The sequence below is a fragment of the Arvicola amphibius genome, chromosome 1 (genome assembly GCF_903992535.2).
Source record: "Arvicola amphibius chromosome 1, mArvAmp1.2, whole genome shotgun sequence".
In the NCBI taxonomy this organism is placed as follows: domain Eukaryota; kingdom Metazoa; phylum Chordata; class Mammalia; order Rodentia; family Cricetidae; genus Arvicola; species Arvicola amphibius.
The window spans coordinates 66,989,093-67,016,894 of NC_052047.1; the positions used below are offsets into that span (position 1 = coordinate 66,989,093).

At 43.5% G+C, this 27,802-nt stretch overlaps 1 protein-coding gene across 6 annotated transcripts in view; it reads right to left on the minus strand.

Annotated features, from left to right (window-relative positions):
* The window catches only part of Depdc5 (DEP domain containing 5, GATOR1 subcomplex subunit), a 115,056-nt gene that overhangs the window by 38,396 nt on the left and 48,858 nt on the right, over positions 1 to 27,802 (minus strand). For 4 of the 6 annotated variants that reach the window (XM_038325299.1, XM_038325291.1, XM_038325309.1 and 1 more), the window contains exons 23-31: positions 26,019 to 26,154; positions 25,027 to 25,121; positions 13,615 to 13,680; positions 10,358 to 10,541; positions 9,779 to 9,939; positions 4,708 to 4,825; positions 4,147 to 4,314; positions 2,932 to 3,151; positions 1,405 to 1,538 (exon numbers count right to left, since the gene is read on the minus strand). In XM_038325299.1, coding sequence (XP_038181227.1) covers positions 1,405 to 1,538; positions 2,932 to 3,151; positions 4,147 to 4,314; positions 4,708 to 4,825; positions 9,779 to 9,939; positions 10,358 to 10,541; positions 13,615 to 13,680; positions 25,027 to 25,121; positions 26,019 to 26,154 — 1,282 coding nt within the window. The remainder of the gene's footprint in view (positions 1 to 1,404; positions 1,539 to 2,931; positions 3,152 to 4,146; positions 4,315 to 4,707; positions 4,826 to 9,778; positions 9,940 to 10,357; positions 10,542 to 13,614; positions 13,681 to 25,026; positions 25,122 to 26,018; positions 26,155 to 27,802) is intronic. The other 2 variants (XM_038325323.1, XM_038325317.1) reach the window with 1 other exon arrangement.

The following is a 27,802-nucleotide window of genomic DNA, read 5'->3' on the forward strand; positions in this document are numbered from 1 at the left end:
AGATAAAAAGAGTAAAATGTCTGGGTTTTGAGAAAAAAATAAAAGATAACACCTATGTGGTGTAGGAAGGTCTGTCTAGGTGTTATTTTCATTGATTAAATAAAGAGACTGCCTTGGCCTAGTTGATAGGGCGAACTCAGGTAGGCGGGGAAGACAGAACAGAATTGTGGGAGGAAGAAAGCAGAGACAGACAAACGCCATGGCTCTCCTCTCGAAGACTGACACTGGTTAGACTCATGCTAGTAAGCCACAGTCAAGTGGCGATACACATTAATGGAGTTAAACTAATATGTTTAATAATGGGTTAAACTAATATGTGTGAGTTAGCCAAGAAGAGGCTAGAACTAATGGGCCAGGTAGTAATCTAATTAATACAGATTTCTGTGTGATTATTTCGGGGGTTAAGCTAGCCAGGGGGTGCCGGGAACACAGCCCACTCCTCCTACTACACCTATGGACTATAAATCAAACACAAGTAGCCAAGAACTGACGATCACTGAGAACCAGATTAACTGTAGAGAGGGTCTTACTACACTGGTCAGTCCACAGCTTGTCATCTGTTTAAAACTTTCCATTATAACAAAACCAAATCAATGACTACCAAGCAATTCCTCCCACTAGGAGACCATGTGAGGGCGTCCTGGCTTCCAGCTCTCCACACTGTCTCCAAAGGCATTTGCCCCACACCTCATGCTTTCTTCCCCACTCAACTTTACTTTCTTTTTTTCTTTTTTCCCCATTTTTATTTGTTATGTATACTATATTCTGTCTGTGTGCATGTCTGAAGGCCAGAAGTGGGCACCAGACCTCTTTACAGATGGTTGTGAGCCACCATGTGGTTGCCGGGAATTGAACTCAGGACCTTTGGAAGAGTAGGCAATGCTCTTAACCACTGAGCCATCTCTCCAGCCCCCTTCTTTTTTCCCCATTTTTTGAGACAGGGTTTCTCTGTGTAGCTTTGGTTGTCCTAGAACTACCTCTGCATGCCAGGCTGGCCTCTGCCTCCGGGGTGCTGGGATTAAAGGTATGCGCCACCACTGCGGAGACAGACTGCACGTTTCTAATTGCAGGCCTATTTTGTTATGTGACAGTGGCCAGGTGTGAGCTTCACCTTCTTGTCATGTAGATGTCTTCTTAAAAAAAAGATTTAGTTTTATTAAATGTATATGCCAATTTGCCTACATGTAAGTCTGTACTCCGTGTGTGCATAGTATCCACAGAGACCACAAGAGGGAGCTGGAAGCCTTGGAACTGCAATTACAGACAGCTGGGCGCTGTTCTTAATGGTGAGATGTCTCTCCAGCCCTGAAATATCTTCTTAATTACATACAGAAATTATATTAAGGCACTGAAACCCCTTATAGCCTACAGGATGGGGAGAAGTCTCTTTAACCAGGCACTTACTTCTGACTAGCCTCCATCTCCAACAGGGCAGACAGAGCTGAGGTTCCTTTCTTCCCAACTGGGGGGCCAGTTGACTCGAGGGAGTGTGCAGAAATGGGCCCAGTCATCTGCAAGCCTTTCATGGCAGTCCCTTTCTAAAGCATAGGAGAGGAGACAGCTCATTAGCCCAGGTAGACCCTGAGATGGCGCTCACACTCTTGCATCTTTGGGCCCGGGAACCCAATTAACCCAGCAGAGGAACACAAGTTCTCTGTGTTTACCAAATGATGGAAGAAACTAAGACGCAGAGAGGTTGGTTAACTAAGTAACTCCAACTCCCCTGGAGCTGGAATTCAAACTGAAGTTGGCTCTTTCCACATAAGCATTCTAAATGTTCTAATCACAAGTGATCTTGTACACAGAAGGTAGCTGGTGTGAGAAAAGGAGCCTAAGGTTAAAAACAGGGCTGAAGAAGGAACACTATCAGGAGATTAAAAATAATGAACTACTAATACAATATCATGAATGAATCCTAAGACATAATGCTATGTGGAATAAGCAAGCCTCAAGTGGTTTTGTATCATATGATAGCATTTTAGAACACCTGGAGAAGACTAGCAGTTGCTAGAACATAGAGATGGGAAGAACGGGACTGCCAAGGGTAGCATGCTGCTTCTGTGTTTTTCCTTTTAGTTTTGGGGATCAAACTCAGAGTTTCTCAAATGTTAGGCAGAAGGTCTACCTCTAAGGAACCTTTTGATTGTAGTGGTTGGTAACATAATTCCCTGTATTCTTATATATACCTGTGTACAAGCACACACACAGATTTAGAGAGAGAGAGAGAGAGAGTCAATTATATGTTAATTTAAGCAAAACAATGCCGAATCACATGTGTGCTCTTTATTGCCTGGATAGCCTTAGATATATCCTATAACTTTCATATGCCTCAGTTTCTCTATCGAGTGGCAGTGTATGGCCAAAATGAAAGATTTGGAAACTCTAAAAGGAAGGCCTGCTGCTGTCAACCTCTTAAGAGCTTTTACTTAGCAATTCAGTGCCACAAAACACAACAGCTGTGTCCAACTGGTCCCACTTGGAGGGTGCACAATAGGTGCTATGTCCTCAGCTAGAAGGGGCAGCTCAAGCCATAAGGCAAAGTTCAGCCACTGCTGGCGCCAATCCCCTCTCCTTCATCCTATAATAGACAAGAACACACCGATTGAAATTTCAGACATGCTGGGTAGTCATGGGATAAATCATCTGGCTGAAGACAGGCCCCTGAGAGAGCAGGAGGTACAGCCTGCATTCCAGGCTAGGTACAGTCCCCTGGAGCTGTAAGAGCCCTCATCCCAGTGGTTCTCAATCTTCCTAATGCTGCAACCCTTTAATACAGTGCCTTGGGTTGTGGTGACCCCCAACCATAAAATTATTTTCATTGCTACCTCATAACTATAATTGTATAGGGAGCAGTATCTCAGTTTCAAAGAGCACTGGACATATGTGTGTTTTCCGGTGGTCCTGACCCCAGGCTGAAAACCGATGCCTTACCCGAATCATGCGGTCTGAGCGATGGCGCCTGCGGATGCGGTTTAAGCCTTCCACAAAGCGGATGAAGCCATCTAGAAGCTGCCACTCATCTTCATCTGCACGGGGTCTGTCCCCATAGATGTCACAGTGCACCTCCCCTTCTGTGATGCGTTTAGTGGCAGTGACACAGGCTGGGAGAAGTAGGAATCGGGTTCTCCAGAACTTCAGAGACTCAATTAAACTACAGAGGAAATCAGAGTGGTGGTGAGAAAAAGTAGGCAATAAAAGCCTTCCCGGAAGCCGGGCGGCGGTGGCGCACGCCTTTAATCCCAGCACTCGAGAGGCAGAGGCAGGCGGATCTCTGTGAGTTCGAGACCAGCCTGGTCTACAAGAGCTAGTTCCAGGACAGTCTCTACAAACTGCAGGGAAACCCTGTCTCGAAAAACCAAAAAAAAAAAAAAAAAAAAAAAAAAAGCCTTCCCGAGAGCTCTCTCTGAAGCTCATGCAAGACAAGACATCCTGTTCTGCTGCCCCAGATGGCTTTGCTTAAGACACAACACAAAACTGAAGACAACAAGGTGGCTTCTGCTTTAATCCCAGCATCATGACAATACTTCTGTGAACCCAGTGAAGCAGTTGTCCACCATCAATTACAAAGCAGACAGGAAAGCTAAAACATTATAAACGAGACACCACAGCCACGAGGCTACTAAGCAGCAAGGGAATCACAACATGCTGAAAGCACATGTTAACATGAAGCCTTGCATTTGCTAAAAACCATATAGACCTGTATATAATCACACATGTGAACACACACAAAGAAAGGTAACTACTACTTATTAACTTAAATAAAACAATACTGAATCATAGATGTGCTCCATATTAGCTGGTGGCCTCAGGTACAATGTGAACTATGCACCCTCTGTGATCCTAAGTATGAGTCTAGGTTCCTCCACTGAGTTTGTGCTCAGAGCTGGCCCTTGCACCAAAAGGAGCACTGTGTCTGGGTTCTACACATGATAAATGTATCACTTTAGCCCATTTTAAGTGTATGTCAGTGGCACTGAGTGCATTCACACAGCTACATAACCTCTAGCCAGAGTTTTAATCCGTGCAGGTGTGCTCTGTTCTTACAATTTTAGAGAAAACAAACAGACACCAGACAAAAGCACAGATGTGGTAAAAGATGAGGCATCTATCCAAGGAAGAAGGATGGGGAGTTAGGGCCTCTCTAACCTGAAATCTTCAGAGCCAGCAGAACAAATATACTGATCTAAGTAATTCCACTTGTACTCCTCCAGCCGCTCGTGGCAGAACTCCACCCAGCAGGAGACAAACTCTGAGTCGGAGTGGGAGGGGCAGAGGCTATAGGTGTAATGGATCTGGGCAGACTCGTAGGGGTACCTGAAAAACAAGGGAGACACCTGGTATTTAAAAGCAGCCTGTACCACCACCACCCTCTCTCTGTCTCCACGTATTTGGCACTATCCTGGTTCACTTCCCAACTACAGTAATTAGTTCAACCTAGGAAACTATAATGGAAATTTCTCAAATCTTCTTAAACTTTTCATTCTTTTCTACATTTATCCTCTGATTTTTAATATGCTTGATGTGAATCACGCTAAGCTTTATAAGCTGAATCAACTCCTTTTTGGAAGTAGTGAGCTGTAAACCTAAAGCTGTTTTAAAGCAAGCCAAAAGGAATCATTCAACTTCTTATACATGTATTTACACAAAATTTAGTGTATGACAAAATTCAAGATGGCCGCCGAAGTCTGTAAACATCCAAGGACTCACTTGGGAAGGTATCGGGTTACTGTGATCATCTTGTCCTTGAGTGTCACCTTATGGAAAGTTCTGCCCATGCTCAGCCAATATTGGCCCTCCTCCTCAGGGCGGTTTCTGGACACAAGGCCTAGTAGAAAAAATAATGATTGCATTTATCTGGTAAAGGCTCATTTTTACCACAGTCTTGCTTTTTATCAACAGAGATACAGATAAAAAAAAAAAAAAAAAAAGAAACAATGTTTTGAGAAGGCTGTTCACAGAAGTATTATTCTTGGTTAAAAAATAAAAACGGGGAGCTGGAGAGATGGCTCAATGGTTAAGAGCGCTGCCTGCTCTTCCAAAGGTCCTGAGTTCAATTCCCAGCAACCACATGGTGGCTCACAACCATCTGTAATGGGGTCTGGTGCCCTCTTCTGGCCTGCAGGCACACGCACAGACAGAATATTGTATACATAATAAATAAATAAATATTTAAAAAAAAATAAAAATAAAAACGGAAGCTGGGCGGTGGTGGCGCACGCCTTTAATCCCAGCACTCGGGAGGCAGAGGTAGGCAGATCTCTGTGAGTTCGAGACCAGCCTGGTCTACAAGAGCTAGCTCCAGGACAGGCTCTAAAAGCTGCAGAGAAACCCTGTCTCAAAAAACAAAAACAAAAACAAAAAAAACCAAAAAAAAAAAAAAAAACAAAAAAAACCAGTCAGATTTTTAAACCAACTAGCAGCAAATGAGAGAGTAGGGACTGGCAGCATCTAGATGCTGCACTCCAACCCTGAAGCTCAATCCTCTGGAGTAAATGTTAACAGGTCAGGGAATACGTGTGGGATTACAATGAAGCTCCGGCCTACCCGAGTCCTTCTAAGTCCTCGTGCCGGCTGGAAGCCAACACAGCCTCGGTCTGAAAGGAGTACTGACATGTTTTATGCAGTTTCTGCCCTACGTATCTGCTTGTGATACTGCTTCTGCCTTCTCTTCCAGAGCCACTAACTGAAATCTTACAGATTAAAAAAATAAAATGTTTGCATTTATTTACTTTGTGTGTATGTATATGCGCACAAGCACAAGTACACATATTATAGCACATATGTGTGGGAGTCGGACGACAGTTTGCAGAATCAGGCCTCTCCATGTGGATTCTAGGGGGTCAAACTTAGGTCATCAGGTATGGCAATAAGTGCCCTTATCAGCTGAGTCACCTCTCCAGCCCATTTATAGATTACTTAATACCATCACCAAAGGTTACTTCCTTGGAAAAGCTGTCAGATACCATTAGTCATATGAACATCTTATATGTACCCTTTAGGTATGCATCTCTCCAAATATAAACTCTTATAAAAAGTTCCAAGGACTCAGGTACAGCAGTGATTAACTATGGCTCCAGCCACAAAAAGACACTAAGATAGGCAGATTCATTGAGTCTTTAAGTTTGATGCCAGACTGGGAAACATAGTGAATCCTTGCCTCAAGACCAAATTAAATTAAAATTTAAAGTAAAATTCCAAGAGGCCAGAGCTAAATACTATTTATGTTTTCAATTAGCTCCTGATAAAAGGGTCATGCCCAGAATAGTGTTCAAAAACTTAATTTAGCTGAATTAAACACAGTAAAGGGGGGGAATAATGAGAATTGGGAAGATTCTCTAAAGAGAAAAATTGTGCCATAAAAAAAACAACAAAGCCTAAGCAAGATCCTCATGACCTAGAAACAAAGCTGCTGCTCTTTTGTTCCACTCAGGGAGATGGTCACATGGTAGCAGGTGGCCTGGAGGTGCTCAGGAGAAGAAAGGACAGTAGTCTGAGAGGCTCTTCACTGTGAATGGGCTCATCTCCCAGGGCAGGCCTACAGCATATACAAAGAGGCTTCAACTTGGGACCCTGCATTCAACCCCAACCTCTTTACCTGCCAGGGCATGATCTCTAGCAGCAAGTTTCTCCAGGTCTCGCTTTCTGCAAAAAGTGAGGAGCATGCCCAGTGAGGTGCTCCTTCATTTCACTATAAGAGCCCTGCTGGTTGTCAGGAAGAGTGTCAGGGGACAAGGTTCATGAGCATCCAGCTCCATTACCCAAGACATCATTCCAAACTAGGTGTACCCCAGTACTCAAACATGAATCTGTGGTTAAGTTAATGTGTACCTCTCCCAGTGGACAGTAGACTCCAAGAGTCTGCTGGAACAAGTCCTATCTTACCTTTATAATCAATAAATCTGAAACAAGGGAGCAGCATGAGCTTGGCTATGAAAGCAACTTTACCAATAACAATAGTAAGAGGATACCAGGGAATTCAGCACGTCCCTCTGACAATTAGTCAGAAAGAATAAGGTTCACGAATTCATCAGGACTAGCACTCGACACTAGAATTACAGACTCACAATGGACATTCACCATCCATTAAGAGCAGACTATGCAGGCTAGATGTGGCCAATGCCATCGAAAGGTAAATTCATCAATGCTCCCCAGGTTAAAGAAGTAAACTCTTCCTGCAGCCTCATGAGACCTAACGTCTCTGGCCATACCCCCAGCTCATTCTGTGCTCTGTAACACTAGCTTTCTTTTTGGTCTGCAAAAATTATCACAGTGTCTCCTGCTAAAGGCTTTTGCACACACTAGTTCCTCTGCTTGCATGCTCTTCCCTTCAACTTGGCCTCCTTTTTTGTTCCTAATGACTGCTACTTATTTTAGATCTAAGGTCAAACATCACCACCCCAAGGAAGCCATACCTGACCCTCCAGACCAGATCAAACTCCAAATTAAAGAGGTGTCGTGGGCCTTTAATTAATTTTTCCTTCCCACTCTGTATCACAGCAGATCCATTTTTCATAGTTTGACAAAAGCTGTTTTCTCTCAATTGAGCTATAAATTCCTTCTTTAGACTAGGAGTGTCAAAAATGTTGAATGAACAAATGAATAAGCAAATATATTTATTTAATGTTTTTATATGCCCAAGCACTGCAGTTCCACTGTGGAGATACTAAGCAGGTGTGACAGTACATATCTTTAATCCAGGAAGAACGCTTGAGTTCAAGAACCTCTCCCAAAAAGCAAAAACAAAAAGTAGGATGTACAATAAGAACAGAAGGCAACAAGTAACAAACCTCACACGGAGCTTTCTAAGAAGAGACCCACGGCTTCACCTATTCGGCCTGGACTGGCTGACAAATAAGCCCACACAATAGATCCACACTTCTTTAAATTCTCTTGCCAGAGAAGCTTTACTAGAACCAACAGTGATCTGAAGTTTTGCAGCAGACAAATAGGGAAGTGGAGGCTTCATTAGCAAGAAGCTCACTGGCTGCTTCAGGAAATAATTACTGCTTTCCAATTCCAGGCACCCACACTTAACTCCCTCCGCCACACTCATTCTAGAAGAGTTCTCTACAACTTGGCTCTTCCCCAATTAGTGTCACTTATTAGTCTCTGCCACCAATAGGTGACTCATTCTTGAATTAGGTCACTAAACTTCAGTGATTAGGGAGAAAGATGAACAGAGACTAAGGGAACAAGAACAAATGTACAAATGAGATGTAGTTCAGTGGTAAAGGTCCTGGGTTTGATCCCCAGTGACAAAAAAGAAAAAAGACAAATAGACACATGTAAAAAAATGTAAATGTGGCTAGGCAGTGGTGGCACAGGCCTTTAATCCCAGCACCTGGGAGGCAGAGGCAGGCGGATCTCTGAGTTTGAAGTCAGCCTGGTCTACACAATGAGTTCCAGGATGGTCAGAGATACACAGAGAAGCCCTGTCTTGAAAAACAAAACAAAACAAAAAACAATAACAAAAAAAAGAAGGTTTTAAAAGAATATTTTATGTTTATTTGTATGAGTTTTTGCTTGAATGTACTGATGGACCAGACTGACTCCATCTTAATGATGGAGGTGATTTTGTTATAAGGTAAGAATAAGTTCATTCCTGCAAAATTCAAGGTGACCCAAGCACTTTAACCTGTTTCTGGAATTTGACATGCTCCTACACGATGGGGTTGAATCACACTTTGAATATACCCTGATTAAGATGTTCTATCAAATACTTTTGAAATATTCAACCTATTTGGTTCCTTTGTAACCAGAAATCCCCCAACCCTTGAAACCCCACTAGTCTTGCCATTTTTTGGACTATATAAACCCTACCTCCTCCTGTGATGCTATTTTTTTTTAAACTTTGCTTTAGGGGAGATAGCCCCATCTGACAGAAAATAAAGTTGGCTTAATTTGACCAAAAAATTTGGGGACTGGTCTTTACTCTGGCTCCGTGGGATTAACAGTATGTGTACCACTGGGAGGGAGCCACCAGCTGAGTGCTAGGAACCAGACCAGTGTTCTCTTCAAGAACAACTGGTGCCCTTAACCACTGAGTCATCGCTCCAGGTCCTAGCGTAGGGTTGTTTTTGTTTGTTTGTTTGTTTATTAAAGAGGGTATTACTTTGTAGCTAAGGCTGACCTAGAACTCACCATGTAGCCCAGACTGGCCTCAAACTCATTATAACCCTCCTACCTCAAGCTACTAAGTACTGGATCATAGGTTTGGGCCACCGAGCCTGGCTTACATGGTTTTCCTTACCATGGCTGTTTCTCTGTGTTTGGGTGTTAGTGATGGACCAGAGGGCTAGATAAGCACTCTGCCACTAAGCTCAAAAGGGTTGAAGATAAATCTGTACCTGTGCCAGCTGGGTTTTATGTCACCCTAACAAAAGCTTCAGTTGTCAGAGAGGAAGCGCCTCCAGTGAGGAAATGCCTCCGTAAGCAAGCCTATTAAACATCTCCTGATGTGGGAGGGCCCAGCCCATTGTGGGTGTGCTACCTTTGGGTTGGTGGTCCTGGATTCTAAAGTAAGCAGCACCCTCCATGGCCTCTGCATCAGCTCCTGCCTCCAGGATCCTGCCCTGTGTGAGTTCCTGTCCTGGCTTCCTTCAGTGATGAAGAGTGCTGTGGAAGTGTTAGACAAACAAACCCTTTCCTCCCCAGCTGCTTTGGTCATGGTGTGTCATCACAGCAACAGTGACTCTAAGACAATAACATAACAAAAGAAAACCTACTCTCACAGACTTATTAGAAAAGAAGACACATCACTTTAAGAAGAATCACTTACCTCTGCTATAGAGTGGGCTACTGCTCAGCGGGGGTGGGACCGTGGTGCTAGGTTTCTGAGCCTTTGGCTGTACTATGATTTGGTAGCCCTGCATGAGACGCTGGCAAATGAACTCTTCAAACACTTGCTGGGCTGTCATTTGAACACCCTCCTCATCTCTCCTGGAAAAGAAATGACTGAGCATGTGCATATGCTTGACCTTGGGCAGTGACACCTAACGGTCACTGTGTCTCTTCTCTTTTGTTTCATCCCAGATTATCATTCTACAAGAGCTCATAAAATCCATAATTTGTACGCCAGCTTTAGAAGAGATGATCAGTTCAACAAGGCAGAAAAAAAGAATACCTTAGAAATCAGGTGCAGTGTGCCAAAATCATTGCACTAGCAAATATGTTATCAATGGAGACAAACTGTTAGTGTCAACAAAACCTGAAAGTAACAGCTCTTGCATCATCAGATTTCCCAAATACTTAAGGAGGACATGAAAGGTTTAAAAGTTCAATACTCTTCTATACATGTGCTCCAAAATACCCATAACCCTCACAAACAAAACTAACTGCATTTCTCTTGGGCACTGACCTGTCCATGTCTGCTTCTGGGAGGAGATCATAGCAGCCCTCTGTGTAGTCATTCTGCAGGCCCTGCCGGTCCGGGAAGTAGTCAGTGGTGAGGGGAAGGCATGCAGGAGTAGTAAGAGACTTCCAGTCCACTCCAACTGTGCAACAGAAGCCTGGCACTACAGGGGGAGCAGACAGTGTCAGAACTGCCTCGCATAACGGGGAAAAGGTATATGTGGTCACCATGGCAGGTTTGGGATATGGAGGGGGAGGAGTTTATGGTAAAGGTGATAGAAATTGCCAGGATAGAGAAGGAGCAGAAGGAAGGGGATGGGGGAGAGAGAAAGAGAGAGAAACAGAGTTTGTTAAATAATGCAACACATGCTTATCCAATCCCATCATGCAAATGGGATTCACAGCTGCTATTTTTCATTTTCTGCTGATCATGAGCTACAGCTGAAATGCCAGTGAGGTTACTGCAGGGCAGGCAACGTTACATATCAAAGCAAATTAATATTCCGAGAGCAGAAGAGAGGCTCAGGCCAGAGCTTCTCCTTTTGAGGACTGCAGAGTGTCTGGGTAAGAAAGGAAGAAAGCTCAGCCTAATTGGGAGCAAAATAGCATATAGCAGCAGAAACAGGAACACTTTCAGAATCACAAGTAACAGATTCAAGAATAGAAGGGAAAACCAAAGGAGGATGTCTGGGAAGTTACAAGGCTGGGATTTTGGAGACATGAGTTTGATACCTGCTTCTTGCGTAAACCAGACTTTCAATACCAGTATCTAAGTCCTGACATTTTGGACTAGACAAGATGTTATAGAGGGCTGTGCTGGGCACTGAGAGATGCTGAGGAGTGACACCGGACTCTATCACAAGATGCCAATGGTTCACTCTACTGTGAAAACCAGAAATGACTACAGATATTGCTCTGTCCACTTGGGTGTTTGCCCCTTCCCACTAACTTAAAATGCCAAGGCAGCACTATGGTCTGGCTGCTGTTTGTTTCACTAGACTCAGGCACATGGGGCTTGGTCCCCAGTGTGGAAATATGAGAACTATGGAGCCTAGAGAAAGGTCCTTGGAGGTGTGTCCTTAGGAAGGTCGGATTGCTCTGGAACTTGAGGCAGTTCTTGGCAGTTCTTGCCCCAGCCTGCGCTCTGGCCTCCATTTTTCTGCATGTGATCTCTCTGATTCACTGTTTCTAATCACGATGCCATCCACCAGGTGATGCAGTTGCTGAGCTCTTGCCAGAGCCAGCACCACAATAACCGCTCTCTCTGCCTCTCTCTACGTCTCTCTAAGCCCTTCTTCTCTCATAGCCTTGCTATGAATCCCAGGTTAGCCTTGAATTTGTAGTCTTTCTCCTTTAGCTTCCAGAAGACTGGGATTACAATGTGCACTGTACACTGGCCTTTAAACTACCTTTTCTTATAGTCTTATCCCCCCTCAGGTATTCCATTTAAATAGCTATCTCCCAAAGTAAAAGTTAATCTGTAAGACCTTTAAGGTAAAGACTATCTTTTTAAAATCTCTGTAAGAGGAAACAACAACAAAAGACTCCATGCTTTGCCTTTGAGTACTGATGGGATACTTATGCACTATATATGGTAAATGCATGTGTATGAGCAGTAACAAATTTACAACACAATGTATCTCCTGTGGCTTTTTCAGCCTCACAACATCCTCACACGGGTGAAAAAGTCTTATGCGCTAAATATGGGGACCCACGATGAGAAAGTCAGAAATGGAAGCCAGCTACCTCTTTATGTTGTCTTAGATCATCATGCTAGACCTCACTACCTTTCTGACTCTCATATCAGTGATTTCTGCTGGATATGATAGCATATGTCTGTAGTCCCAGCACTGGGGAAGCAGAGACAGGAAAACTGCTACAAGTTCACAGTTAGCTGGGCTACACAGAGAAACCCTGTTTTAAAAAAAATAAAAAATAAATAAATCAAAATACTCTTCCCCAAGAAAAATATGGAAGCTATCCAAATAGTCACTAATAAAAAATGATTGCTAAAACCTCAGATATAATCATATGTTTGATGATATGATTAAAAATAACTTCAGATACTTTTGGTTAGTTTGTTTGTTTGGAGACAGTGTCTCACTATGTAGCTCTGGCTGGCCTGGAACTTCTACTTATACCAGGCTTCCCAAGTGTTGGGATTAAAGCCATGTGTTACCATACTCAGCTTAATAAAACAAACAAACAAAAAAAAAAAAACAATTTTTTTTGGGTTGGCATGATGGCTTAATAGGTAAAAGCACTTGCCACCAAACCTGATAACTTGAGTTTGATCCCTGGATCTGCCCAGCAGGACAGAGCCAACTCCCTCTGGTTGTCCTCTGGCACCCGTGCACATGTGCTATGGCATATGTGTGTCATTACACAAACACATATATTTTTTTTAATTTTTAAGAGTAATAGAGGGGCCGGGCAGTGGTGGTGCATGCCTTTCAACCCAGCACTTGGGAGGCAGAGGCAGGGGAATCTTATTTTGAATTAAAGGCCAGCCTGGTCTACAAAGAGAGTTTTAGGACAGTCAGGACTATTACACAGAGTAACCCTGTCTCGAAAAACAAACAAGCAAACAAACAAAACAAAACAAAAGAGTAATAGAGGGGCTGGAGAGATGACTCAGCAGTCCTCTTCCAGGATATAGGTTCAATTCCTGGGACCCACGTAGCAGCTTACAACTGTCTGTAACTCCAGTTCCAGGGGATCTGACACCCTCACACCAATGCACATAGAATTAAAATAAATAAATAAATTTTAAAAAGAATAGGGACATGAAAACTAGTAAGAGGATTAAGCCAGTCATCAGTTACACACCACAGCCACATAATGAAGTATGTGCAGTGGCAGGACTGCTCCCCTGCTACTGTGTTGGTACAGATGCTCTCTAAGGTTAGCTGTTTAAATAGACAAATGAAATGTAACCAGAACAAATGCTAACTAGCCAAATAGTCTCACTATGGGTGTCTGAAGGGCTCTAGTAACAGCCCCTATTTCTGTCCCCCACCCCCAGAGGTTTCTGCCTGGCACGAGGGTCTTTCGCACGCGTCCTGAATCACACATTCTGGAGCAGGCCATCCGGCCATACTTCTCATACATTCTTCATCGGAGACTCAGAGCCCCTTCCACCGCCTGTCTATACCACAACACCAGTGCATTTCTAGACTGTTCTCTCCCCGCAGGGCGTCCTCACGCCCTCACCGTCCCATACAGCCTCTCCCTGCTCCCTACTAGTCAGCTGTCTCCTCTTACTTGGGTCTGGAGAGGTAGAAACACCATCCTCTGGAGAATCCTTATTCTGGGTCCTAGGATTCAGACCTAGAGAAAGAAAAGGTGGCTTGTCTGAATCAAAAGTTACTATACAAAAAAGTGCTGACAGTTGTGGTTGAAAAAGCTCAAAAGTAAAGCTAAAAATAAAACACAAACCAGGACGGGCGGTGGTGGCACACGCCTTTAATCCCAGCACTCGGGAGGCAGAGGCAGGCGGATCTCTGTGAGTTCAAGGCCAGCCTGGTCTACAAGAGCTAGTTCCAGGACAGGCTCCAAAGCTACAGAGAAACCCTGTCTTGAAAAACCAAAAACCAACAACAACAACAACAAAACAAACAAACAAAAAAAAAAACCAACCCACAAACCAAGTGCCAGTTCTGAACTGGGTATTTCAAACAGCCCAATAAATCAACTAAAGAAAAATATGAATAACATAAAATTTGGGAATGAACCAGAACTTCAAAGTTTTCAATACCACTCTTTGTCTGATAAAATATTTTTGTAAAGAAAATTGCTACTTATTTTAAAAAAATTAACACATCTTAAAGTCATTTCAACTAATTTTTAGCAAACATAAAATAACCTAATTACATTTTGTACAGTTATTGTTTAACCTTACCTTCTAGAACTCTTTCCAAATCATAGCTTTTAAGAATATAATATAAGGGTTAGAGAGATAGCTCAGTGGTTAAGAGCACTGACTGTTCTTCCAGAGGATTTGTATTCAATTCCCAGCACCCACATGGCAGTTCACAACTGTCTGTAATTCCATGATCCGGCATCCTTATTCAGACATACATGTAGGCAAAACACCAATGCACATAAAATTAAAAAAAAAATTTAAAAAGAAAAAGCATATAACGTAAAGTCAGGAATTGGTGGAGTATGCCTTTGATCCCAGCACTCGGGATCAAAGAGCCAGTCTTGTCTACAAAGCGAGTTCCAAGACAGCCAGAGCTGTTACACAGACAAACCCTGTCTTGAAAGGAAAGAAAAAGAATATAGCATAAAACATCAAAGTTTACTATGTTTAACAAAATAACAAAAGAATCTACCTAGATATAATTAGTCTGAAAAAGATTCAAAATGAAACTTGAATATGAAATGACAGAGTTAATTGGAAAACACACATAACTAATTAAACATCACTTAGAAAACATACATATTTATTAGAAAATCATACTATAGGAAGGATTGAAAAGAGCCTCCAAAGATTAACTGTCTCCGAGTACAAAGCTAAGGGAGGAGGTAGGTGAGAAGCAGAACTTTGTTGTCGTTTTTAGAGGCGTATTTATTTTATGTGTATGAGTGTCTACTTATATCTATGTGTGCCTGGTGCACATGGAGGCCAGCAGAGGACACCAGATCGTGAGCTGCCCTGTGGGTCCTCTGCAGGAGCAGCATCACATGCTCCTAACTGCTGAGACATCTCTCCAGCCCCAGATCTTGTACCTTTTACTCTGTATATATCTGCGCCATTTGAATCTAATTTAAGGATAACAAATATTTATAAATTCCTTGTGAAATCTTTGAAAAAACAAAATGAAAACAAAAGCAATGACCTGGGGAAAAATGCTGAAAAAATCACATAATCTGGAATAAGGAGAGTTCTCTCAAAACTCAAAAGGGAGAAAATTAACAACCCAATAAATAAGTGAACAAAATATTTGAACTGGCACCTTAAACACCACCTACAGAAGGCAAGTGAGGGCATGAAGAGATCCCACGCCCGTATCATTAGGGAACGGTGACTGGAGGAGCGAAAGGCCCCAAAGCTGGTTTTTGTTCATCTGTTATTTCAGGACACGGTCTCACATATCCTATGCTGGTCTCAGACTTGGTACGTAGCAGACGATGATCTCCAATTTGTGACCCTTCTTCCTCTATCCCAGTGCCAAAATTATAGATCTGTACCACCAAGACCAGTTTTTGTTTGCTTGTTTACTTATTCAAGTTTATAAATGTTCTGCCTACATGTATGTCTGTGCTGTGCACATTTGTGCCTGGTGCCCACATAAGTCAGAAGAGGGCATGAGATCCCCTGGAACTAGAGTTACAAATGGCTATGAGCTACCTTATGGGTGCCCTAGTCCTCTGTGAAAGCAACAAGTGCTCCTAACTGCTGAGCCAACTCTATCCCCCAAGCCCAGTCTTTCCTTCTTCTGTCTTTTGTTTTTTCTTCTGCTTGGAATTTTTTTTTCTTTTTTATTGAAAATAAAACCCGGGGGTAGGCAGTGGTGCCGCATGCCTTTGATCCCAGCATTGGGAGGCAGAAGCAGGTGGATCTCTGTGAGTTCAAGTCCAGGCTGGTCTACAGAATGAGTTACAGGTCAGGCTCCAAGCTACAGATAAACCCTATCTCAAACTCCCATCACCCCCCAATAATAAAAAAGAAAGAAAGAAAAGAAAAATGAAAGAGAAAAGTCAGGCCAGGTGGTAGCGGCACACACCTTTAGTTCCAGCACTCAGAGAGGCAGAGGCAGACGGATCTTTGTGAGTTGGAGGTCAGCCTGGTCTACAAAATGAGTTCCAGGACAGTCAGAGATACACAGAAAATCCTGTCTTGAAAAACCAACCCGCGAAAGAAAGAAAGAGAGAGAGAGAGAGAAATAAAGAAGAGAAGAAAAGAAAAGAAAAGGAAAGAAAAGAAAAGGAAAGGAAAGAAAAGGAAAGAAAAAAAGAAATGTCGGGCATGGTAGTGCATGTCTTCAATCTTAGCACTTGGGGAAAAAGCAGGTAGATCTCTGAGATCAGGGCCAGCCTGGTCACAGAGACAAAGAGAAACCCTGCCCCTCGCCCCAAAACAGACCCCCCCATACAATATACCTTGATTATGGTTTCCCCTCCTTCCCATCTGGATCTGTATCTTTTTTGTCTCTCATTAGAAGACACACATGTTCCAGGCAGTGGTGGCGCACGCCTCTAATCCCAACACTCAGGAGGCAGAGGCAGGCGAATCTCTGTGAGCCTGAGGCCAGCCTGGTCTACAGAGAGAGTTCCAGGATGGTCACAGTACACAGAAAAACCCTGTCCTGAAAAACCAAAAACCAAAAAAGAAAAAGAACAAAAACAAAAAAACAAACAAAATGCTTCTAAGGAATAATATAACAAGATAAAACAAAAACTAACACATCAAAATAGGACGAAACAACCAGAGGGAAAGCGCGTAAGAAACAGAAACAGAAACAGAGACCACTCATTCACATACTCAGGAGTCTCATGAAAACACTAAACTGGAGTAATAATATATACAAAGACCTATAGGGTAAAAAGAGAAAATATTTATGTTTTTTAGATATTTATATAGAAATATTTATATGGAAACATTTATCATATATAATAAATTAACATTACTTTTAAAAGTCCTGACACGACACTGGTAAGACAAGGAACCTCCAAAGATGCAGTTGGGTTCCTTTTCTCTCTAACTGTTGGCCGTCTACTACTGCCAAGCCCAGCTTTTCATGCAGAGCTAGGGCTGGGACCCTGGACCCACCACTCTGACAACCGAGCTACAGTGCAATCCTGCTTATTGTCTAAATAGATTACCAATAAGTAATTCAGGTAGATATGTGCTTGGTACACACAAAGTTCTAGCTTCAGTCTACTGTACCAAAAAGTAAAAAGGCAGAAGGGTAAAAAGGTGATCTGCCAAGACCCCTGACTGCCATGACACTGCCGGACAACAGAGAGAAGTGAACAACACAGCCACCAGGTCTTACAACTGTGCTTAAAACAAAATCCTGCAGAGCCAAAGGGAAACCCACAGAGACATTATTCCTGAGAAGCATGACTCATGTATGAATCAGGCCCAAAGGCAGGAAGTCTGAGTCACACTTGGGTACCTGCAGATGGCAGAAGCTTCAAGCCAAGGGAGGTAGAGGTGGGGCCACAGAAGTGTTTTTCTTGCCTTTTCTGTTGTTTTTAGTAAGTGAAATGTTGATTAGCTATGTATTTCAACTCTATCTTGTACCAAAAGAAGGATAATTTGTTTTTTGTGTTTTTTGAGACAGGGCTTCTCTGTGTTAACAGTCCTGGCTGTCCTGGAACTTGATTTGTAGAACTACCTGCCTCTGCCCGATTGCTGGGACTAAAGGATGCAAAATGATGCCCAGCTCCAAAACAAGGATTCTAAGTTTTATTCTTAACAAGCCCAACCTACTTTTGACCATCATGCTGTGGGGACACCAAACCAGGTTGGTGGGTTTTGTTTATTTTGGTTCACGTTATACTTTAACAGGAAAGAAAATATATTACATTGAATTGATAAAATACCTCTGATCATATAATTTCTTTAGAAGCTTCATATATTCTTGATTTGTTTCCAAAAGTCAATTTTAATTTAGCCTGTTAGTAGAACCTAAGGCAGATTTCTGTAAGACTCATATACAAACTCAGATGCAGCATCTTCTAATTCTCTGGTAACACTTTGAGAGTCCTGAGGCTAAACTTTTGCCTAGCAGGAAGGAGTGTTATAAAATGTTACATGATTATGGAGATGCAGAAAGAGCTATGGGCGCATGGCACTGACTACATGGCATCCTCTTTCTCCCCACGAGTGGTGTTCTTGACTGCCGTGATCTTTGACAGTAACCGCCACAGTGGGGGCTGTGGGGCACCCCCAGGAGGTAAGGAACTGCAGGATGTGGAGAGCTGCATCTGGCCCTAGCCGGCGGTGGATCTTCATGTGTGGCCCACACCTAATACTCTTCCTCAGTTATGTTCTTTGCATCTGCTTCCATCAGTGCTGGAAAAAGGCTCTCTGATGACAATTAGAGCAGTCAGCAATCTGATTACAGGGAAGGCCAGCTCGGGCACCCTCTCCACTATTGCTAGGAGTCTTAGCTGGGGTCATCCTTGTGGATTCCTGGGAGTTTCCCTGGCACCTGGTTCTCCCTAACTTCAAAATGCCCCTCCCATCAAGAGGTCTCTTTTGTTACTCTCCCCTTCAGTCCTGCCCCTAACCTGCCTCTAGCGCCCCACCTGCACAACCAGCTTCCTTTAGTTCCCATCCCCCAACCCAACCCTCAGCATACCCAGGAGATCTTTTCTATTTCTTCTTCCCAAGGAAATCCATCCACCCCTCTTTGAGCCCTCCTTGTTATCTAGCCTGTCTAGGGATGTGGACTGTATGTTGGGTACCCTGTACTTTACTCCTAAATCCACTTATGAGTGAGTACACACCATGTTTATCTTTCACTAAGAATGATTTTTTTCTCGTTTTATTCATTTGCCTGCAAATTTCATGAAGTCATTTTTTACACTGAATAATACTCCATTGTGTAAATGTACCACATTTTCCTTATCCATTCTTTGGTTGAGGGGAATCTAGGTTGTTTCCAGGTTCTGGCTATTATGAATAAAGCCGCTATGAGCCTAGCTGAACAAGTGTCTTGTGATATGACTGAGCATCTTTTGGGTATATGCCCAAGAGTGGTATAGCTGGGTCTTAAGGCAGATTGATTCCCAGTTTTCTACTGCTGCTCACAGACCCAGGTTGTTTTATGTAAGGGTTGGTTGGTTATTCTTGTTTGTTTTAAGGGTTTTTGTTTTTGTTTTGTTTTTAGTGCTAGGGATCAAAGCCAGGGCTCTGTGCAAGGTATATAAGTAGTCTACCTGTGAGCTATACCCACATCCCTGATGCAGACTGTTTTAAACATGTTTTAAACATATCCTAATTCAGTAGAGATGTGAAAACTACACTGCATTCAAATAATTCGCAGTCCAACTCCTGGTGACAGGGCCTTTTCTCATCCTTGTTATCACATAACAGAATCTCAAAGGAGTAACAAGCCAGAGCCCACTGAGGTTATGAAAGTTGGTACCATCATAATTTTTGTTTCTTGTCGATGTAGTGCTCAAAGTTCAATAAACGCTTCTGAAAGGGATAACAGTTTCATGAATTAAGAAAGCAAATCAGGTCTGGGGGGACGGCATAAGAGATACGAGCACCTGGTGTGCAAGCATGGGGACTGAGTTCAAAACCCTAGAGCCCACCCTTTTTAGTCTTGCTTTGCTTTTAAAGTCAAGTGTGGTCAAGAACATATCATGTCCTAGGTTAACCAGGGATACAAAGTAAGAGCCTGTCTGAAAGGAAGGAAGGGAGGGAGGGAGAGAGGGAGGGAGGGAATAAAGCATATTCTATGCATATTCCATAAAGATTATGGGCGGCTTGAAAGAAATCCACTTCAAATCAAAGCAAGGAGCTAAGAAGATAGCATTGGGGAGGGCTCCCATGGGTGTGAGGACAGTCTGAGAAGTGAGTGTGCATGGTGTGAAATTCCCAAAGAATCAATAAAAATATTATGATGGGTGGGGGAAGCTTAGTGGTACAACACTGGCTAAGCATGTAACATAAACAAGGCCCTAGTCAAGAAGAAAGTAGAAAAAAACATGATCTCCTGAGTAAATTGGGTGCATGGGGACCTTAGGGGAGGGTTGAAGGGGGGAGGGGAAAGACAAAGAGAGGAGCAGAGAAAAATGTAGACCTCAATAAATATCAATAAAAAAAAAGAAAAAAAACAAAAACCAAGGCCCTGGCTTTGACCCCAGCACTGCAGATGAAAACAAAGTACACCCATCTAACATATACTTCTTCACTATGTACTCTGTGCCAGACTACCTTGAGCTTTGGAGATACAGCATCAGCCAAACAAAAAATGCTTCTTCTAACAGAGCTTATACCAAAGACAAGGAGCAAAAAAGACTTAGATGTCAGGTGGTGCTACAGAGAAATATCAGGTAGGAAGTGTGTGCAGTGCCAGGGTAGAACGCATAGTAAAGACTTAGAAGAGAGCTGTATACAGCTTAGTGGCAGAGTACCTGGCTAGAAAGTGCAAAGCCCTGAGTTTGATCCCTAAGAGGCAATGACAAACCAACCATGAAAGAAGTGAGGAAGCAAGCCGTGGGCAGGGTAGGAGGGTGGTCACATAATTGATCATCCAATCCAGGGCATTGTAGAGAGCAAAAGAGGACATTATGTTAATTACACAGATTAACAAGTTCAAACAAGACTGTATGGCAAACTTAGACATATAGATTTTAGCTAAGGCTCACTGGGGCCAGAACACAGCAGAAGGGACAGCAAGAGAAAGGACAGAGTCTAAATATGTCTGAGCTATCAGGGGACTCACTAGGTAAACAGATGAAATCTGAAGCTAACCTGGGAAACCTGATCCTAGGGGCTCTGTTGCAACTGCAATGCCTTTGCTACTAAATGTTAGTTGAGAAGCCCTTAGAGGGCTTTGTATAAGTAAGTTTCCTGATCTGACGTCCACGTTAGAATATTTACCCCGAATCAATCTGTTATTGTTACATAAATAATATAAAGGGCTCAGCACTTAAGAACACTGTTCTGCAATCATGAGAGATGGATTTCAGATTCCAGCACCACATCAAGTCAGACATTTCTTCCTGCAAATAAATGCCTATAACCCCAGCTCCAAGAGGGGCTTCTAACCTAGCTGAAAAGGTACAAGGCCCAGGTTCAAGTACAGATCCAGCTACAAAGATACGGATGAAGAGTAACAGAGGAGGACACCTGATGCCCTTTCCTTCCTCTGCATGCACACAACTGTGTGTATCTCCTCCAACATATGCTCACACAGACACACACAAACACAAATAACAAACACGTCTTTAAAAAAGAAAATAAGCACTGGGCAGTGGTAGGGCATGCCTTTAACCCCAGCACTCGGGAGGTAGAGGCAGGCAGATCTCTGTGAGTTTGAGGCCAGCCTGGTCTACAAGAGCTAGTTCTAGGACAGGATCCAAAGCAAAATAGAAACCCTGCTTCAAAATAAAAAAAAAAAAATCTAGACATACCCTAAGAGAAACTAGACACTAACTGGTTATTTTATATGAGAATAAAAATTCAAAAGTTTTAATCTAATTTCCTTCTGTGCTCATTAATATGATTTATCAGGTAGCCTAGGTTCAAAAATGAAACTTAATTCCCATGTGGTTATAGACTACTTCCTGATAACCTCTGGCCCTTTTCAAAACTTCTGTTACAGGTCATAAGGGAATAGGCAAGAAAAGAGTAACCCCATATAACTATATCACCCCGACTAGAAAAATAACCCAAGGAACCTATAGTTTCTAAGAAGCTAAATACTGCAGAATACACATGAATACACACACACACACACACACACGAACATTTAAATATGAATTAATTTTTTAAGTTATTGTAAAGCTTCTCACGTGACAGTATATTCTTTGAAATAAAACTTCATTTGTCAATAAGCATGCCAAACACTGGAGAGACAAATAACAATAAGTACTTTAAGTCCGTGGAGAGAGGGAGACGGAAACAGTGGTCATGATGTACCACATTGTGCAAATGGGATCGGGTAGGAGCTGTGTGGGAGCATGACTAGCGTCTCTTAGGAAAGCACGACATGGAAAGAAAAAGCTTCAAACAAGGAGGCACCCTTGGAGCTGAACCATCATGGAGAGTGGATGTTTTCAGGCAGAATGGGGCTTGCAGACAGCATGTTCTACATGGCGAGGACGAGATGACACAGAGAAATATGAAGACCATAGCTGGGATATAAGAAAAACCCATGTCCTGGGTGGTGGCGCACGCCTTTAATCCCAGTACTCAGGGGGCAGAGGCAAGTGGATCTCTGTGAGTTTGAGGTCAGCCTGGTCTACAGAGTGAGTTCCAGGAAAAACCCTGTCTCAAAAAAAAAAAAAAAAAAAAAAACCACAAAACAACAACAACAAAAAGAAAGAAAAACCCATGTATTATTAACACCACCCCCATCTGTTGACCACCCATATCTAACTGGCATTATTCTAAGAATTCATATGGGTTATCACATTTTTAGTTTTTGTTTACATTTTCATAATATTCCCTTCACAATGAAGAAAGTGAGGTATAAGAAATTAGTGGTGACGCATGCTTTTAATCCCAGCACTCGTAAAACAGAGGTAGGCAAGTCTCTGTGAGTTCAGGCCAGCCTGGTCTACAGAGTGAGTTCCAGGACAGGACCCAAAGCTATACAGAGAAACTCTGTCTCAAAAAAACAAAGGGAAAAAAAAAAAGTAGTAACTGGCCCAAAGGACTCACTACTCATTAGTGGTGGAGCGAGTCTCGTCCCAAGATTCTAGAGCTTGTACTGTTTCCATACTCGACATCCTGCTAAAGTGGAGTCACGTGAAGACACAAAGGGACACAGGAGACAGGTAACTGGTGTCAAAAGCCATAAGGAGTCACTGAAGGCTGTGCACATGGACAGGAGCTGGTCAGACCTGCATTTTGAAATACCTTATTGGTAACAGCATGGGTAGGTCCCTAAAGGAGAAAGGGACAGAGTAGCAAGAGCTACTGTGATGATCCTGCACAGAGACAACAAAGGCCTGGACAAAAGCCTCAAGGGGCCAGCATCAGAACAAAAGGGCAGCAGAGAAGGAAAGGCAGGCTAACAGCCAAGCATGAGTCCAGATGGTATCACATCCACAGTGGGCCAGTCAGCCAAGCAGAGCAGTCGTCAGGCAGACAAACAACTTAGTCCAAGAGGAAAAGGTGGGCTAGAGAGCCGGGCTACAAGCAAGTGTCTTTCCAATGCCTGCCTGTCTGTGTGCACACGTGCACAGGAAACTCGCAGTAAGATATGACAATGTCACCTAAAGATCTTGCACACGCATCCTCAAATCAACCCCCTTTGAAAGCTCACTCCTTTTTCAACTGGAAACTAAAATTCCAAAACCTACATGTCAGGAGTCACTGGGCTCTTCTGGGTAGATCCTGGGGCTGGCTGCTACCATCTGGGTTCAATTAAATCTTCCTGCTTCAGGTCACTGGTCAAGCTTCAGGTCACTGGTCAAGCTAGCTCAGGGAACAGTCCAGGGAACCCCAGAGCAGTCCTCCTTAGTAACCTTCTACCCACCCCTCGCAAAGCCTGGAAACTCAAATTTTGATGCCTAAAAACAAACATCCTATTTTAGCAAAGTGATAAAAATGTTGCCTTTGTAACATTCTGTAGGCAATTTTAGGAAATCTTGCAGCACGTAAAATTTAAGCACCCTGAATATATAACATAAAAATACCTCCACAGCCCTAAACTTTTATTTGTTTCTCATTTAAAATGAATGAAAACCATTTGGGGATTCTTGTACTGCCAACTCACTCTCCAAGTCTCATCGCTTATCCATGCGCTACAGGGATTTGGTCAGTCATCTACCAGTGACCAAAGAACAGTGTCATTAACCACCCCCACCTTTCTTCTTCTTTTTTTTTTTAAATGTGAATTGGCATTTTGCCATGGATGTTGAGTCCCCTGAAAGTAAAGTTACAGACAGTTATGAGCTGCCACGTGGGTGCTAGGATTTGAACCCAGGTCCTATGGAAGAGCAGCCAAGTGTTCTTAATCACTGAGTCATCTCTCCAGTCCCCATCAGCCCCCTTTACATAGCTTTACTGTCACAAATCTTAAGCCAAGTTCTAGAAATAATGCAAGTCAATTTATAGGACACAGACACGATAAACCCTGTTTTGTTGTTTAGGTCTTTCCACACTCATCTTGTAAAATACTTGCTTTGCAGGAAGCATACCTTCCCTAACACCCTTCAAAGGCGCTCTGAGGAGAGAGGAGAGCCGAAATGAGCACGCCTGCACTGCTGGGGCACTAGTGTCTTTGACCTCTCGCCATTCAACTGACCACGTGATCTGTGTCTAGTAATATATGCCTTATTGTGATTATTAGATAATTAAAGTGTTTTCAGAGAGAATAAAAACCAAGCTTGGCTCCACCCATCACCTGCACTTGGAATCTGTACCTTCTAACTTTCTGTCCAACCAGTTTCTATCCCTGTAAGCCTGAACTACTACTCAACGTAACTACATCACCTTCCTCCATCCTCTTTTTTCATAGTATCTTATTATATAGCTTTGGCTGGCTAGTACTCACTAAGTAGACCAGGCTGGCCTCAGACTCACAGAGCTCTACCTGGCTCTGCCACTGGAGTGCTGGGATTAAAGGTGTGGGCCACCACCCACAGGCATCTCTCTCTTTGTGATGTTATGACGGAAATCACAACGTTCCCCATGGACAGTTTCTACGTGAGGGTGTATTATTTCCAGGCCTGGCAGTCCAAAGCCTTAAAACAGACTCCCCTAGCTGGTCTCTGGTGCTGCCCTCAACACCTCACAGCTCTCAGTCAGGACTCCCTGATGAAACAATGATAAATATGTTCTCAGCTAAAAATGTAATAGGCAGTCCATTTATAATTCCATGCATTATACAGTATTGCTTCTAAATAGGTCACTCCAAATTGTGGCTGAAATGATCCCAAAATGGACATGGTTTGCTTATCTGGCTTTTGTGTCACTTCTAGATGTGTGCCTGCTTTGAGCTTCCCAACTCTGTGACTTATTGGATGAGTTACCTGCACCACTGTTGCTAAGCAGGCTGGCAGAAAGCTCTTCCGTTCCACTGAAGTTCAAGGACATGCTGTCACCAGGGTGGCGGGAAGTGCTGTGCCTGCAGAGAACAAAGCCAGGTCACCTGGCTTAATTAATGTAGATCATCACGATTTCTCCTGCTCACCTGTACCCTAGTGTGTAGGGAGAGGGTAAGAAGAGAGGGGAGGACCCATGAAAAACAGGCCTGGATATTCAGTCACACAGGCTGGCAGCCCTTAAGATCCATACTTCAAACCATCCTGTGGTAGTTTTATTTGTGTGCCAAGCCCCAACACCCTGACTGCTCACCTACCACCATTAGACCACTTCCCCTTTCTACACTATGACTCTCCCTTAATAACAAAGGAAGGACATAAAATGCTTGAATGGATGCACAGAGCTAACCTAGTGAAGAGGCCCACACCCTGTCCAGACCTCCACATGAACACCCCCAGCAAAGAGGACATCCAGTGCCCAAAGAATGGGGCCAAGGCTGCTTTTTGTAAAGTGCTTCCTGAAGCAATTTCGGACCAGTGAGTCCAGGTTTAAAGCAGGTTCACGCTCATCAAGGCTTAAATGGCTTTCTGCCTATACTGACTCTTTAGATACTCTGTAAGACATTCAGAGCTTCTGTTCAAAAACGAGTATGCCAAGTCACAGAGAAGCTGTCTAAGAGAACAGCATGTATCACCTGTCCCAGCATCCCATAGGCAAACCCTAAGACAAAGAAGAGATATCTCATTTTCATCTTTGACCAGTTTGGAAGAAAATTAAGAAGTTTACAAAATGTGAGCTCAAAACAAACCTAAAGCAGGGTCTTAGTAATGTTACAGGCGTACTATCAGGCTGCCTGCCTTCACCCTTTGCCCAGGGATGGCAGGACCTGACTGGAGTGTTCTAAGTCACAAACGTGCCATTTCCTCGGCTGTTCAGCACTGTGCTGGGCAACCTTCCAGAGCCCTGTGCAAACCCTCACCTTCCAGCAGCTTCATGATACGCCAACTCCAACAGCTCTGCAGAGGAGTGGGTGGGGTCCCTCTGCCTGCTGCCCTGAAGCTCTGCCATGTTCTGCCGCGTTTGATGATGGATCTGAATGGCCTCTCCAGATGGTCCTACCCAGACAAAGAACCACTGAATGTTATTCCGACCTGAACAAAAACATACTCTTCCTTCTCTCCAACTGCTGGGACACTGGAGAGGTCTGACAAAGAGCACAGCAGGAGGAATATTATTCAACGGCCCTGCAGGCTCCCACAGAGGACTTTTCTGCCCACACTGTATCTGGGACTATATGCTGGAACTCTCGGTTTCAGGAATACTATGGAGATGCCATACAGAAATAAACAAGTATAAGAGGATAAAAAGATGAAAAGAGAAGGAAAATAAAAATGAAACAACAAGCCAGGTGGTGGTGGAACACACCTTTAATCCCAGCACTCAGGAGGCAGAGGCAGGCAGATCTCTGTGGGTTCAAGGGAAAAGAAAGAAAGAAAGAAAGAAAGAAAGGAGGGAGGGAGGGAGGGAGGGAGGGAGGGAGGGAGGGAGGGAGGTAGTGTCGTATTAGGAAAGTCAGTCACCTTCCTTCCGTCCGTCCTTCCGTCCTTCCGAGTCCTCCCCTCCTTCCTTCCGCCCTTCCTCCTTCCTTCCTTCCCTCCCTCCCTTCCTTCCTTCCCTTCCTTCCTTCCTCCCTCCCTCCTTCATTCCTCCCTTCCTCCCTTCTTCCTTCACTCCTCCCTCCCAGTCCCTTCCTTCCTTCCTCCTTCCTTCCTTCCTGCATTCCTGAAAGAAGGAAAGAAAGACAGACAGACAACAATCTTGGTATGGTGGTATACACTCTAGCTCCAGTACTTGGGAGGCAGAGGCTGGCAGATCTCTGTGCTACAGGGTACAGAGTGAGGTCCAGGATAGTCTGAGCTACAAAGAGAAAACCTGTCTCAAAAAAAGAAAAAAAAAATCAGAAGTAACAGTGTCACTCTAAAAATCTAGGGTGCTCATGCACAACAAAGACAGAGCAGGAGAGGCTGGAATTACTCTTGTCTATTAAAAGGCACTTCCCGAAAACATACGCGTTAGAGGGTTAAATAAGGTTACCAAGAGTTAAAGGAAAATTTATCTGTGTAGAAGAAATATCCACGAAACCCAAATGTGAAAGAGGTAGAAGTGTGTGCGGAGATCAAGAGACTGGGTAAGAAGGGAATGAGGAGTCAGGAGGGCGGGCTGCCTAGTGAAGAAGGGTCTTAGTGACCAGAGGACAAACAGAGGGAGCAGTGTCTGCAGATCAGCTGCAGTTGCAGTTGTTCTTCAGTAATGTGGGCATGAAGGGAGGTCAGGAAAACAAAAGAGCTGAAGGTCGCAACAGAAGGTTCTCTTAGGAGGTTTTAGCCTAGGAGCTAGTGAGATGGCTCAATCAGTAAAACGCCTGCAAAGCAAGCACAAGGCCCTGAGTTCAGATCCCCACCATCCATGAGCTAGGCATGACATTATGTACATATAATCCCAGTGCTGGGAAGATAGAACAGGAGAATTCTTGGGGCTTGTTGGGAAGCTAGTGAGCTCCAGTGAGCATCAGTGAGCTCTAGGTTCAAAAAGAGGGCCTGTCTCCAAAACTAGGAGTAGTAGAAGACACTCAGGCCTTTATATGCATGTACATGCATGAGTGTACAAAAGCACACATACACACACATACACACACAGAGAGAGAGAGAGAGAGAGAGAGAGAGAGACAGAGAGACAGAGAGACAGAGAGACAGAGAGACAGAG